The sequence below is a fragment of the Carassius auratus genome, chromosome 6, assembly GCF_003368295.1.
Source record: "Carassius auratus strain Wakin chromosome 6, ASM336829v1, whole genome shotgun sequence".
Lineage (NCBI taxonomy): Eukaryota > Metazoa > Chordata > Actinopteri > Cypriniformes > Cyprinidae > Carassius > Carassius auratus.
In genome coordinates this window covers 23,886,564-23,900,487 of record NC_039248.1, presented here as the reverse complement: position 1 = coordinate 23,900,487, position 13,924 = coordinate 23,886,564, and the positions used below count along the sequence as shown (strand labels likewise).

Sequence of the window (13,924 nt, the reverse complement as noted above, 5' to 3'; positions counted from 1 at the left end):
ATTTTAATGGCTTCATATTTTTCGAAATGTACAGTACATTTAATATTCCCCCCAACGTAGGTCCTTTAGCCTAGATAGGGCACTCCAAGTATGGATGTTTCAAAACATTATTCACATTTTAAGAATGCTGTTATTCAGTTATCCAAAATGTAACGTGTACAACATTTTATTGGATTTTTAATGTATATTTCACATGGAGTGACCTGTAACTTGTCCAGGCTTTCATCTTTCATCTGAACTCATGGAGATCAGGCACACAAAAGCATTTTTTTTAAACATTACTAAAAAGAATTCTGTCATGTTTATCCAGAGTAATTATTTGAAAAATAACTAATTGCACTGTTTCAATGGCTTCAGAATACATGTTGAAATGTGTCTGAGAACTGTCCTAAATATTTACCCCAAAATGTGTCTTAAAGCCTAGATAGGGCACTCAAAAGTGTGGATGTTTCAAAACAGGTGACCTGTGATGGATTTAATCTAAACCCATGGATCCACCCTATAGAATATTTTCCCAAACCTAGATGAGACTGTTGTTGTGATCAACTAAACGCTCAACTCCAAGCTCTTTGAGTAGTTAAATAATATAATTTACACAGCTCCCAAATTCCCAAAATACTGCTCCGATTTCAGTTTTTCCACCCATTGGGGGAAAAGAATTATGGTAGTGACTTGTTTAATAAACAGTTCCCACTGTTTAACTGCTTTAAATAATGTATTTTATTAGATACAGCATGGGATGACCTGTAACATGTTGAAGATTTAATATGAACCCTAAAGGCAAAGTATTTATTGAGCCTAGTTAAATGACCTAATATAATTTACAAGGTTCTCAAATTACATGGGTGTTAAAGAAAGAAAAAAAAAACACTGCTCAGGTTTCACTATTAATCTTGATCAATGGGGGGGGGGGCGTTATTGGAGTGACTTTTTAATTAACAGGTCCCAGTGTTTAATTGCTTTAAATGATGTATTACATTAGCTAGGCTACAACACGCGGTTAACTGCTTCTCGTTAGTATTCCCAAACTATTCCAAACACAAGAGTTGAGTAGTTAAACTTGCATGGTGCAAAGCGTGCAATGTATTGCCTAGCAACAGCGCAAGTGGGATGCGCGTGAGGTTAGCGAATAGAAAGCCCAAATACTGTTTCCAGGAGCAGGGCGCCGCTCGCGCGGAGACGCGCTAACACGTCACGATCGGTCGGCTGTTGCTGTGTAGTCTCCCCGCTGCCTAATGGTTATCACCTCCGAGCGAGTAATTCTATTGGCAGGTTATGCTTTTATTCCCCAAAGTTGTGCTTACTCGACATTCCTTTTAAGTTTGAACAGGTTTAACTCTTAATAACTCCCAAACTTTGTCGAGTTAACCTGCTTTAAACGCGGTGGGAGGTTGATCCGATTTATATTTCGAACTCGCACCTAATGTTTATATTGTGCCAACGAATCACATTTCTGCTCAAGAGACTCGTTTTACAAAAGCATATGCTTTTGTAGAAGCATCTCCTCAGAATATGATTTCCTACAGCTTTCCTCCACACTAAGTAGGTTTTATTTGCGATTTCCCTCAGTAATTATAAAGTACTTATGGGCGAACCATTTTTTTGTTTTCTCAGCTAACTGACACAATAAGGCCAATAAAGACGCGCGTGTGTGTGGAATCATCAAGACTAACGGAAAGATGTTTCTCTCAGGATATTCCCGCCTCCCGCTCACTTCGATCAAATATTCCGCATTTAGTTCACGGACATCTAAGGTTACCACACCGATTGGATTATGAGTAGTTTTGAGGCTGATTATAATCTTGGGATGAAAAAAAAAACAGTTTTTTTTTCTTTAAGGACTTTACATAAAAAAAATAAAAACACGACTGATCAATATTTTATTTGCGTTTTATGTTATAGAAATCATTGATGTTGATAAGAGTACTAACGTTACGTTAGTTTATATCCATAAGTTGATATCGTTTAAACTTAATGACATAACAGGTTTCTCAATTTCGAATCGAACATACTGATTTCAAATCCTCTTTGTAGTTACCTGAAATACAACGGTTTACAGATTTATTTTATATTACAAAAATATTGTCATTAAAAAAAATTGTCCAGCACCTACAGAATTCCATCTATTTATTTTCGTACAAGGGTGAGTTTTTCTTCAGTGAGCGGTTCTCGCGCTCCTCCTGGTGGATGTGGAATTGTACGGAATTCCCGGCCCGACAGGCAGCAACTATTGCGCATGCGCGGACGAAAACTCCATGATTTTTTTTTGGCACAGGATCCTAAGGAAAAATAGGAACTTGGAAACGGAGATAAACTAAAAGCGAGCTCATAAAGACTTAATAACCCCATCTCTCGCATACGCACGCGGAAAAGACGCTTAGGAGAGCGCCGAAGCTTTGAATGAAGCGATCGCGCGCTCCGCGGCCGAGCAGGATTCACGCGAAACTGGACGACAATGCAAGGGGCGCAATAAAACCAAGCGGTTATTGCTCTTTGTTTTTAAGCAGGACGGCTCGAATGGTGCGCGGGATGAAGACCCGAGGAAGTGGCTAAAATCACACAGCGTTAATAACAGCTCCAGGAACGGCGACATTTGCGACTCAAGCGCGTCGAGACGCTTGTTCAGTCTTCAGTCTGCGTTGTGCAGCGCAGCGAAGAAGCAGGAAACTTCGTAAACACAGAGGTACGTAGCCCGCGAGCTAAAGGAAGCTAACAACGCGTCTACGCGACGCGACCAACTGGAACGCTTCCAATACAATATGACCGATTTGTTTCTTATAATCGCGGTGTTATTACGTGTCCAGTAAGCTTGCGACACAAATAGGATGTTTAAGAATGGACCAGCTAGCCGTCAATACGCGACGTTTGTTTATTCGTCGGTGCGTGCGGTTTTTAAAAGTACCAGTGCGATACTCAAGTAAGTAACTTACATTGTTGTTTTCTTATCGTATTCAAGTAATAGTTTTCCCGAAACTTTACCTACGTACTCTTATTCGTGGTGGTTTGTTTACACTTTAGCTCGAGCCTGAGCGTTAGCCGCTTCACAATCACTTGCCTTTGTGGCAGAATAAAAACCGTTAAAATGGTATGGTTTTAAGCGGTTACATCATCTTGATAAATTACATTTGAATTTTTGCTTTGGCGCGCTTAGTATGAGTTCCAACTGTCACTTTTCAGTCTACTGTCAACCATATGTCAGAGTTGTAACGTTACATTGACAAAAAGTACCGTGTTTTGGTATTGTACCCTATAAGTACTATGGTATTTAGTTCCAGAGAACATGCTACATGACTATGATGATCAAATAGTACCATGTATATCAATATATTCGTAATTTCTATCGTTGCTTCTTTTCTTTCAGTGTATGTAAATATAGCGTTTAAATGCTTTACTTAAACTGTCAACGTCATCTGAAATATATTTTTCTTTACAGTTTCAGATTGACAACTTCTGGGGAGTTTCTTAGAAGCATCGCAGTCCATTTGAGAAGAGCAGAGAGGATTGTTTGTCAAGACAGATTTGTTGTATTGTTGTGAGGTGTAAATGTCCTCCAAAGAGTGTATTTCACGACTGGTGTTGACCAAGGCTGTATAAAAATGAAAAGGTACAGTATGAAGTTGCAGAATGTTTTATGGTACTTACTGCAAAGTTTTTAAATGACAAATGCACTAATTAAATGTTCATTGTTAGCTTTTTTTCTTTTTTTTAAACAAAACTGAAATATACACACACCACTGATTTTATGTTAATATAGTTGTCACTACATGATCTGTTCTTTATGGATGTAAACTTAATCTAGCATATTCACATATTAAATGCTCATAAGTGGAGTGACATCTGTATTTAGATTCAGTGGGGACATATTTTTCAACTGAAAAAAGCTGTGAAGTGCAATTTAAATCTGTTTTGAAACTGAATCTGATTTTGGTAAATCAGATGTGGTTTGAAACTGAATCTGGCTCATGAAATCTCATTTGAATCTCAATCTTCTTTGAAACTGAATCTGGTTCATCAAATCTGGTTATAAACTAAATCTTGTTCATCAGCTATAGTTAGAAACTGAATCAGGTTAATCATATCTGGTTTCAAACTGAATTGAAACTGGTTTGTGTCTTTAGGAGCTGGATGTGTGTGAGCAGAAAATGACGGGGGGCAGTGAGAGTGCAGCAGGAGAAAAAGATGGAGGTACGACGCTCATCGCTCAGATCCCGGTTGGCTGGCAGAGGAAGGTGGAAGATGGGGCTGTGTCTTACATCAGGTACGTCCATATTTTAGTTTGTGTCATTCATAACTGCTGTTCTGATCAAATGTGAACAGTGTTGATATTAAAAGCTACATTAGGAACATTTTACACTCGGGATGCCTGGCTATGATGATTCTGCACTGATGAGTGTGATTTCACCCAAGCAAACTTTCCTCACACACATACGAGTGTCTTTAGCTTTCACACTAAGGCTTCCAGTGTGGTTTGGCTAATGAGGACGCAGTACTCCAAAGTAGTCTGGTGTAAAGTTTTTGAAAACCAGTACAGTTCATAAGAGCTAAAACAATCTGTTAGTGAACTTAAACACCCGTTCACACAAAGAATGATGACTAAATTAGCATCCATACCAGCACTATAATGCATTTGTCATTCTTACTCTCTGTTGACATTGCTGTCAGTGCACAGCATTTCAAAGATGATGCAAAGAGTGTAAGAAACAGTAAACAGACACTTATGGCATTCTGTTTTAATAGTATAAACAAAATGACGAAATCTTGAATAAAAACAATAAAGCTTGGCACCTTCTACTTGTGTTTATGCCGATTGGATTGATGTCTGCAGAGAAAAAAGATTGAATTTAAGAACTGTTTTGAACCAGAAGTAGTTGCCAGACTTCAATCTCCACATCATTCTTTCTCTTTTTCTTCTTCAGCCCTAGTGGTACAGTCCTTCGATCTGTGGATGAGGCGAGGGTGTATCTGCGGACAGATGGCACATGTAAATGTGGTCTCGAGTGCCCGCTAGTCCCAAATAAGGTGAGATCAACATTCATGGATGAAACCTTCCCATTCATGACGTTTCCAGGACAAATTTGATTGCAGATTTGATGCACTTTTTGGCAAATGTCACCCAGTGCATACAGAAATTGTATTGCATGCATTAAAAAGGTGATTAAATGTCTTTATAAATCCCTGCAGGTCTTTAATTTTGACCCTGCTGCGGTGGTCCGAGCTCCTGGTCATCAATCAGGGAAAATAGAGGAAGATATGACTAAACTCTGTAACCATCGCAGGAAAGTTGATGCCATGGCGGCATTATGCCAAAGCATGCAGCCCTCCCATCTTCCCTCGCTGGCTCAAGCCACAGGTACTGCATCTTTATACACACAAGTTATTCCAACACTGTTACTATTTAGAAGAACTGTTCCGGGTTCTGTAACATGCTGTCATGACCCGTTGAAAGATTGCTTCAGTAAGCGGTTGTGTCACACTTTGTATCATACAACAGGCAGAGTAGTAAAAAAAAAATTGTTCTTATAGTTTGATCCCTAATGCATGAACTAATGGTAACAATTTGACCCTTAATGGAAAGCGTTACCAATTATTTTGTTGTCTATTAATGTATTGTTTAATTAATCTGCCTATATTTTATTGCATTTATTCCAACATTTAAACAACTTCATAGACCGCAATTGTAGGCGCTATACCGTAAACACATTTACTTATTTTTACAAACTAAGGTGCAAGTTACAACCATTTTCTGTAGTAATTGACAGCATGCAACAAATGCTCTTTATGGAGCTTATCTTTTACTGAATCCAGACCATATCTTTAACAGCTTGTCTTGAAGTACATTGCAGTATATTGTGACCACTTCTGTTCTCATGGAGTGGAGATTATTCTGTACATCTTGTCCAAATATTACCTATTCAAATTATTACATTGGTCTAAAGCATGCAGTCATCTTCAGTATCCAGTTCACTGTATTTTTTTTTAAGTTTAACTTGTAAACTAAACCGCAACCTCTACGTTTCTCTTTAGTGAAACCGTTACTATCCGTATCAAATTATGATTTACAGTGTCTTTAAAAGAATTCACCCCCTTTAATTGCTTTTTATAGGCACTGTACCTGTCTTTGTAAATTCAGCTTTCTTCAGTAAGGTGAGATGTGTTGTCTTAATGTTTAAGGAGGGGTTATATACTCCGTGGACGGCAGAGAGCCGAGAGGATCAATGGTGGCTCATGGAGACGGAGTCCACTGCACTTACCCTCAGCCCAGACACAACCAACCCATTGGTTTTCCTCTGTCATCTCCTCGCCCTGTGGTGCAAAACGGCTCTGTTAGCCTCCCCCCAGTTTCACGGCCTCCAGAACAGTGTTCACCTTTAAAGAAACCCCAAACGCCATTGGGCTGCATGCCTGGTTACGCGAAACAGCAGTGGAGCCCTCATCCACCACTTTCCCAAAACATCCCCCAAAGGACTTCCCCTAACAGTGTACACAAGCATAAACTTCCTCCAGAACCCTCCAACGCCTTTTCTTTATCCCCCTCTTCATCCTTAACTCTAAGTGGTCGAGGAGCTCCGCCAAACTCCCAGGGAGCGAGTGTCAAGTCGCCTTCTCCTCTCTCACCCTCACGTACCTTGGACAATTTCTCGCCCCGCCAGCGCTCTCGCCACTCTTCGACGTCCTCGCTCTCAGAGCATGGGGTCCAAGGGTCCGTCTTCATTCAGGGAGGCAAACCATTGCAACCCACCATGCCGTGCTCCTCTCCCAAGCTTCCTCTTACGCCTTCCAGTCCATGTAGTCACTTGGAGGGCATTCTGCAGCACTACAAAGACTGTAGCACGAGCTCCGGTGCTAACCAAAGCAACCATCAGATGTCGTTGGTGCATCCCAACCCAGGCGACAAGAGGAACGGACTGAGTTCTGCTCAAGCCCCAGGACTGCTTGGCCTTCCACTAGGACAGATTCTCAACCAACAGAAGAGCCAGCAAAAGGGCCACATCACTAACTCTTTCCCGGCCAGCAGCCTCCTTTCTGCGGCCGCTAAAGCCCAGGTGGCCAACCAGAAAACCCAGCTCAATGCAGCCGATGCATTGACCGCACTCCCTCTTACGGGCTTGGACAAGGAGCAGCAGTCAAAGGTATTGATTAGCACTTTAAACAGTAGCGTCCACCCCACTTCCGCCAGAGCACAGTCCCTGACCGCCCTTTTGCTTCCACACTCCCCTTCCATTTTCCCGGCTTCCCCAGCTGTCACAGAGAAAAACTTAAGGCGTAAACGGCAGAGGCGTTCGCCCACCGTTATTAACATGCTCAAAGATACACAGTTAGGTTGGACCGCAGAAGATCTCTCCGTGCCGCCTCTGCTCATCTCCCCATGCCTTTCGCCAACTTCTCCTTCTGTACCTCATTTAGACAACCACCGGCTGTCCGTCGCTCCTCCGAATGCCTCCAGGTTGCAGGATTCGGAGGAAGGCAGGAAGCCAGGACTTGCTAATACCCTTCCATCTCCATCTCAGCCCCTCTCCGCCCTGCTTCAGCTTCTTAGCATGCAAAGCGCAACCCAGCAATCGGGCGTTGCCACTGCCATGCCTTGCAACAGGCACACAAACACATTGCCCTCTTCACCGAGACCAATCACTCCACAGACGCCCCAATGCGACATGCAGTCCACATTGCGTTTACCCAACCACACCCCGCAACCTCAACCCCAAAGCACAGTGCCCATGCCAGAACCTCCTGTCCAGCGACCCCCATCCCAACCCTTTCCTTTGATGGGTGATGAGACAACCATGAACCTCAAAACAACCTCCAGCAACGCCATCCTGAACTTGAGCCAAACGCCGTCGGACCTCAACAGTTCAATTCTGAGCATGATGAACCAGATATCCTCAACATGCTTGCCCTCATTCCCAGAGAAAGGTTGTGGATCCAAAACAACAGACACTTGTCTTGACCATGGTACCTTCCAAATTAACCAGTCAAACCACAACCAAGCTGTGGAAAGTAAAGGTGAGACTTAAGCATGTCAAAAGTATCATTAAAATGCATTTAAAAAATCTAAAAAAAATTGTAATCAATACACTACCAGTCAAAAGTTTTTAAACCGTGAGATTTTTAATCTCTTCCGCTCATCAAGCCTGCATTTATTTGATCCCAAGTACAGCAAAAACAGTAGTATTTCACTATTTAAAATAAATGTTTGATATTTGAGTGCATTTATTTCTGAGATGTGCAGCTGTATTTTCAGCATCATTTCTCCAGCCTTCAGAGTCACATGATCTTCAGAATAATATGATTTACTGCTCATAAAACATTTTTATTATTATTATTATTTATGTTGAAAACAGCAGTAGTTTTTTGCTGAATATACAGAAGAATAGCATTTATCTGAAATCTAAATCTTTTGTAACATTATAAATGTCTTTGATCTTTTGATCAGTTTGAAGCATCCGTTAATCCTGAATTATTTTTTTACTCAACTGTTTTAAATATTGATAATAATGTTTCTTGAGCAGAAAATAATCATATTATTCTGATTTCTGAAGATCATGTGACACTGAAGACTGGAGGAATGATGCTGAAAATACAGCTTTTGAAATCACAGGAATAAAAACAATATCTTGCATGTTCATTATCATCATGATGTATTGTAACACCGGCACACGTTGAGTGATAATCTTCTTTGCTTGTTTCTTGAGGCATTTTCACAGCAATAGTGGTTTGGGTGGTCTATTTGACTCTTGTGTTTTTTGGCAGGTCCTGTAGAGTCGATGGATCAGCCGGACATGGATGCAAGATTGCTAGGAGGCTGTGAGCCGGACCACAGCCTCTCTCTTCCCAATGCCCCCTCTTCCGACCTTTCTAACCCTACAACCGACCCCGCTGTTTCCCTTGCAGAGGCTTTTCCCTTCATGTCTCAAGAACAGCTCCTCCAGCTTCTCTCCTCCAACGCCGGTCTGCCTTCTCTGTTACCTCCCTTTCTCGGCTCCCTGCCTTTAGGGGTTTGGATGAGCAGCCAACCCTCGGTTCCCGGCGGTGCTCAAGCCCAGCCAACCAGTGCCATCCTGAACCAAGGCTCTCCTCTTAACGTCCTAAACCAAGGCGAGCTTCCCATCAACCTCGTGAGCCTGTTAAATCCGCCAGGTTCTGAAGCAGAGGTGGAAGGTGGTGAAAAACCCCCTGGGCTTCAAGCCCTTCTCATGGCTTCGTTGCTGCTCGGCCAGAATCCGGCTGCCATGCTGCCGCTACCAGCGCTCAACCTGGAGCTTCCTTCATTGCAGCAGGTCTTTGCGGACGGAGTGTCCCTGGAGAAGAGCCCCGCTCTGCTGGATTCGGTCCTGATGGGGCCAGGGCTCCTGGAGGCTCTACAGACTCTAGCGCCCGGCGCAGACGGCCAGTCTCTGCTTCTTTCCACCCATTTCACTCCACCCCCTCATGCCTTTCTGTCGCTCAACCCTGCTCTGCTGACCGCAGCTCTCGCCCAGACCGAACCCCTACCCAACCACCCTCCGTCCCCCCGCCTCATTCTCAGGTAAACACACCGGTTGCACGCTTCGCTGCATGTGCCCATACAGTCTGCATGCTTCCAATTGATGCATCTGTTTACAGTGACAGGGTTTCCCAACCAGATGTTCATCCCCTAGTGGTTAATGATGGAAGTCATAAGTAGCACAGGATATATTTGTAGCAATAGCCAACAATACATTGTATGGGTCACAATCATTGATTTTTCTTTCATGCCAAAAATCATTAGAATATTAAGTAAATATCATGTTCCATTAAGAATGTACATTTACTACTGAAAATATATCAAAGCTTCATTTTTTATTAGTAATGTGCATTGCTTACAACTTCAGTTGGACATCTTTAAAGGTGATTTTGTCAATATTTAGATTTTTTTTTTTTTGCACCATCAGATTCCAGTTTTTTTAATGGATGTTTCGCAGCCAAATATTGTATTATAATGATAAACCATACATCAGTGGAAAGCTTATTTATAAAAAACAATATATATATATAATAAATTATGGTCACATTTATGCATTTTAATACTAGTGTGAATTTCATAATAGCTATAAAAATTATATTCTTCTAATTGTTGCATTATTTTCTGACAGTTATGAACATTTAAACTCAACCCAATCTCCATATTTACAGCCACCTACTATAATGCATTTACTGTAATACAAAACAAATAATGAAATACTATTTAAATTGTAATTTATAAGTCCTTGTGTCTGATGCATGCATGCATGTTGTTGTTTTTTCATTGAGAATTAAATTTTTTAAATGTGGTTAATTGTCATGAAATTAATGTCACATTGTAAATCTTAATGCTACAGGGATAGTTCACGCAAAAATTTTAATCATCACCATCACTGTTATGTTGTTACAAACCCATAACCCTTTTTAGTTGCTTGGGCTTTCCATTGAGACATGGGTTAAAAAAACCATTAAGATTTTAATAAAAGTCTTATGGCGAGGGTGAACAGATGACATAATTTTTGTTTAAGCTAAGCTTTTTATATAAATAGGGTTTATTTTATTTATGTTAAATATAGGGACATTTCTATACGCAGAATTCCCAGTGCTACATTACAGAGGTCAAATATCAGGGAAATTCACCTTACAAAGGTCGGGAGTCCTTGTATTAGGCATTGTTGTTCATTTGGCGGTGGAACATTGTTTTGAGATCCAAGTACATGCATCTTGTGCAATTCATATGTGAATCTGTGCGGCTGTAGGGGACTCTGTCCAGCCCAGCTCTAGTTTCTACCTCGGTGTCCTGCGGCCCTCTGGTGTCCAGCACAGAAGTGTGTGACCCCCTGGCCGAGCAGGACAAGAACAACACCCAGACACCTCACTTCCTGCCACCTCTGCTCGCACCCGGGGTTCTCGGTAAGTCAATCAGTCTATCAATTAAAATGCTTCTGAACATGACCATTTTAAATGTGCCTTGCTTTGGAATAACTGTATTATAATTATACAAATGTATAGTATGTGATTACACTCAGTTCTTCTTTCAGTTAGTGGGACTTTACAGTAATCTTTAGAGCACAACCAATATATAGTTTTGCCGATATTATTGGGCGATATGATCCTGTCGCTGTTGTATTAGTGGTTGACCGATATATCGGCCGATATTTGCCATTTTTCAAATATCGGCATTGGCCTTTAAGTTTTTCTGCTTGGCCGATGTGTTATTTTGACTTATTCAATTAAATTAAATTAAAGTTGAATCAACTTTACTGTTCATTGCACTGATATCAGACCCATTTTGGATAATTAAGTTAAATTGTTAAATGCCCTGCATCCATCACGTCATTATAAGTGTTTGATCAACACATTTGAGTGATCATTGCAAAAGTGTATGAGTTTATGTATACATATATATTTTGTTTATGTATATACTGTGTTCTATATATAGTTCCAGTCAAATGTTTGGACACACTAATGGGAAAGTGTCCAAACTTTTGACTGGTATTGTACTGTACTATAATATATACAAAGAATAGCGTCCAATATATTGATATCAGCTTTTTCTTTTTTTTGACTCCCTAATATCGGTATCGGCCCAAAAAAACCATATTGGTCAGGCTCTAGTAATCTTAAGTCTTTAATGAACGGTTGTTTCTTCCAATAGTGTATTTTGAGTTTGCATTTGAAATTTGGCGGACGTTGTGTATTTTTGTACACTGTGTTGTTTTAGTCCTGACATAATGTTAAGGTTTTTGTTAATATTTTGATTTAAATTTTACAGTTTAGTAATTTTATTTTTATTACAATTTTTTTAGTCTAGGTGCTTTTTTCAACTAGGTGTTTTTTTATATCATATTTGTTTTGTTTTTATATATTTTTAGAATATTTATGTTTGTTTGTAGTTTTTTTTAATGTAATACGTGATGGATAAATAAGAATAATTTCAAATATTTGTGAATGTATCATTTTCCATTGTAAAACAGGTAGTTCCGCTCCTTGATTCTGATTGGTTGAGCCGCGTTCAAAGCTGTTGTAAATGACTCTACAAACATACACCTTTGTTTACGTTTGTGTGTTGCTCGGCAACCACTTTGTTGCAACCACAACAGTTTCTGAGGAACTACGTTGTTTGGTGGAAGAATACAGTTTTTGTTAATATCATTACACTTTATTTGCTCCGCTAAAGATGTTTTAGTCAATCCGCTTTGTGCTGTACATAGCAACACCCCTTAGCTGTTATAAATCCACTGTAAACCACAGCTTTTTTGGGTTTATTGCTTTATTATAAAACTGTTTTACATAGGTAATATTTTTTCCCCAAATCAGTCGAGCACTTGCTGAAATTTCAATGCATCACTTCTTATGAGTCGATGTGATGCAAAACAAAGCCTCAGCGGTTTATAAACAAGCAATCACTACTATGTTCTTTCTATGTCCACAACTCTTAGTTTTACCATAGAGCTGCAGTTTTGGGATGTGGAGGGTTTATCGGCTGCGCTTGAAGTCGCTCATCCTGCCAAGTAGCATTACAATGGCTTTTTGCAGACTGTCTTCTGCGGGAGATCGTGAACCTGCGGTGACATCTCAGCCGAATCAGCAGACTCACTCACACTGACTGCTGGGAAAATGAATCAGACTTGAGTGTTTTCACATTAGTTTTGGCCACAAAAGTGACAGTGTTCAGTGCAGAACTGCTGATGCACGGCACTCGGCCGTATTTGAGGACTGCATTTCATTTTTGTGACTGAGAAACACTGTATATGATGTGAGATAAGTTCACTTACGGTTTTAGCCAGAGCTGATGCAAAAGATGGCATGAAGGTGTTTCTCTCTCTGTGTTCAGGTCACCTCACCGCTCTGGGGAACATCAGCGGTCTTCACGGTTTATTAGGAGGCGGACCCCTTCTTCTGCCGCAGGGCTCGCTAACACAGAACCAGACAGCGCTCAACCCGCTCACCTGCCTGCAGGTAAACCCACACCTGAGCCACGGCCAGTTTACAAATATGTGTCCATTTTTTTATGTTTTTGAAAGCCTCTTCCATTCAAGGCTGCATTTGTTTGATCAAAAATACAATAAAAATAGTGAAATATTATTAGAATGTAAAACAGCAGTTTTCTATGTGAATATCTGTCAAAGTGTAATTTATTTCTGTGATGCTCCGCTGTATTTTCAGCATCATTCCTCCAGTCTTCAGTGTCATATGATCTTCATATACTGATTTAATGGCCAAGAAACATTTCTGATGTTGTGCTGCTGCATCTTCTCTTTTTCAGCTGACGATGGCGCCGGGGCTCATGGGAGAGAAGCCCGTGGCTCTTCACGAGACGCCTTCGTCACAAGATCAGCTTCACTCGGCTTCGATATCCCAGGATTCCCTGCTCAACCCCGTCCAGCAGAGAGAGACGTCCCCGGGCTCCGGTCCAGGGCTGTTTGACCCATACGGCTCCTTCATGGACACCATCTACACCTCCTTCCTGCAGGTGAGCACATTTAAAATGTTGTGCTTAAATATATTATAAATATTCAAATTATAATCTAATCTAAAATGCATAATTTCAGTTAGGGAGGAAAAAAAGCTTTTGGTTTCTCTCTTGAGGCCACAAGAGGGCGGATCAAGCAAAATTGCAATATTTTGCTTAAAAAAATAAATAAAAGAAAATACATGATTATCACAGAAAAAAAAATGTAAAATATAATTTTTTTTAAATAATGTTTATAAACTATATATAATTAAGTTGCTTAATTAGAAACAAAACAGCATCATGTATGTATGTATGTATAGTTTAATACAAAGGAGTGAAAAATAAGGATGCACGATATTATCAGACCAATATCGGAATCGACAGTTATTGTAAATATCGGCCGATTTTCATTTTTTTATAATTTAATTTACATATATTTAAATGTAAATATCGGCATTGGCCCAATATAAACAATTATGCTGATATGTC

The 13,924-nt window shown here is 40.3% G+C and overlaps 1 protein-coding gene across 1 annotated transcript; it reads left to right on the top strand.

The window, feature by feature from the left end:
- The first annotated feature begins 2,139 nt into the window (after positions 1 to 2,139).
- LOC113102249 (methyl-CpG-binding domain protein 6-like) lies at positions 2,140 to 13,402 on the top strand. Its single transcript, XM_026265783.1, has 10 exons — positions 2,140 to 2,683; positions 3,434 to 3,604; positions 4,119 to 4,258; positions 4,917 to 5,019; positions 5,182 to 5,350; positions 6,172 to 8,001; positions 8,749 to 9,523; positions 10,737 to 10,890; positions 12,815 to 12,939; positions 13,247 to 13,402. Exons 3-8 carry the CDS (start codon positions 4,143 to 4,145, stop codon positions 10,759 to 10,761), a joined length of 3,018 nt encoding a protein of 1,005 aa, XP_026121568.1. The 5' UTR covers positions 2,140 to 2,683; positions 3,434 to 3,604; positions 4,119 to 4,142; the 3' UTR covers positions 10,762 to 10,890; positions 12,815 to 12,939; positions 13,247 to 13,402.
- Positions 13,403 to 13,924: the final 522 nt, after the last annotated feature.

Excerpts from the sequence above, each read along its gene's own strand:
- LOC113102249 (XM_026265783.1), top strand. The coding sequence starts at position 4,143 with ATGACGGGGGGCAGTGAGAGTGCAGCAGGAGAAAAAGATGGAGGTACG. Across the intron at positions 5,020-5,181 it reads GCCCGCTAGTCCCAAATAAG|GTCTTTAATTTTGACCCTGC; the intron begins GTGAGATCAACA and ends AAATCCCTGCAG. Across the intron at positions 9,524-10,736 it reads TCCCCCCGCCTCATTCTCAG|GGGACTCTGTCCAGCCCAGC; the intron begins GTAAACACACCG and ends GTGCGGCTGTAG.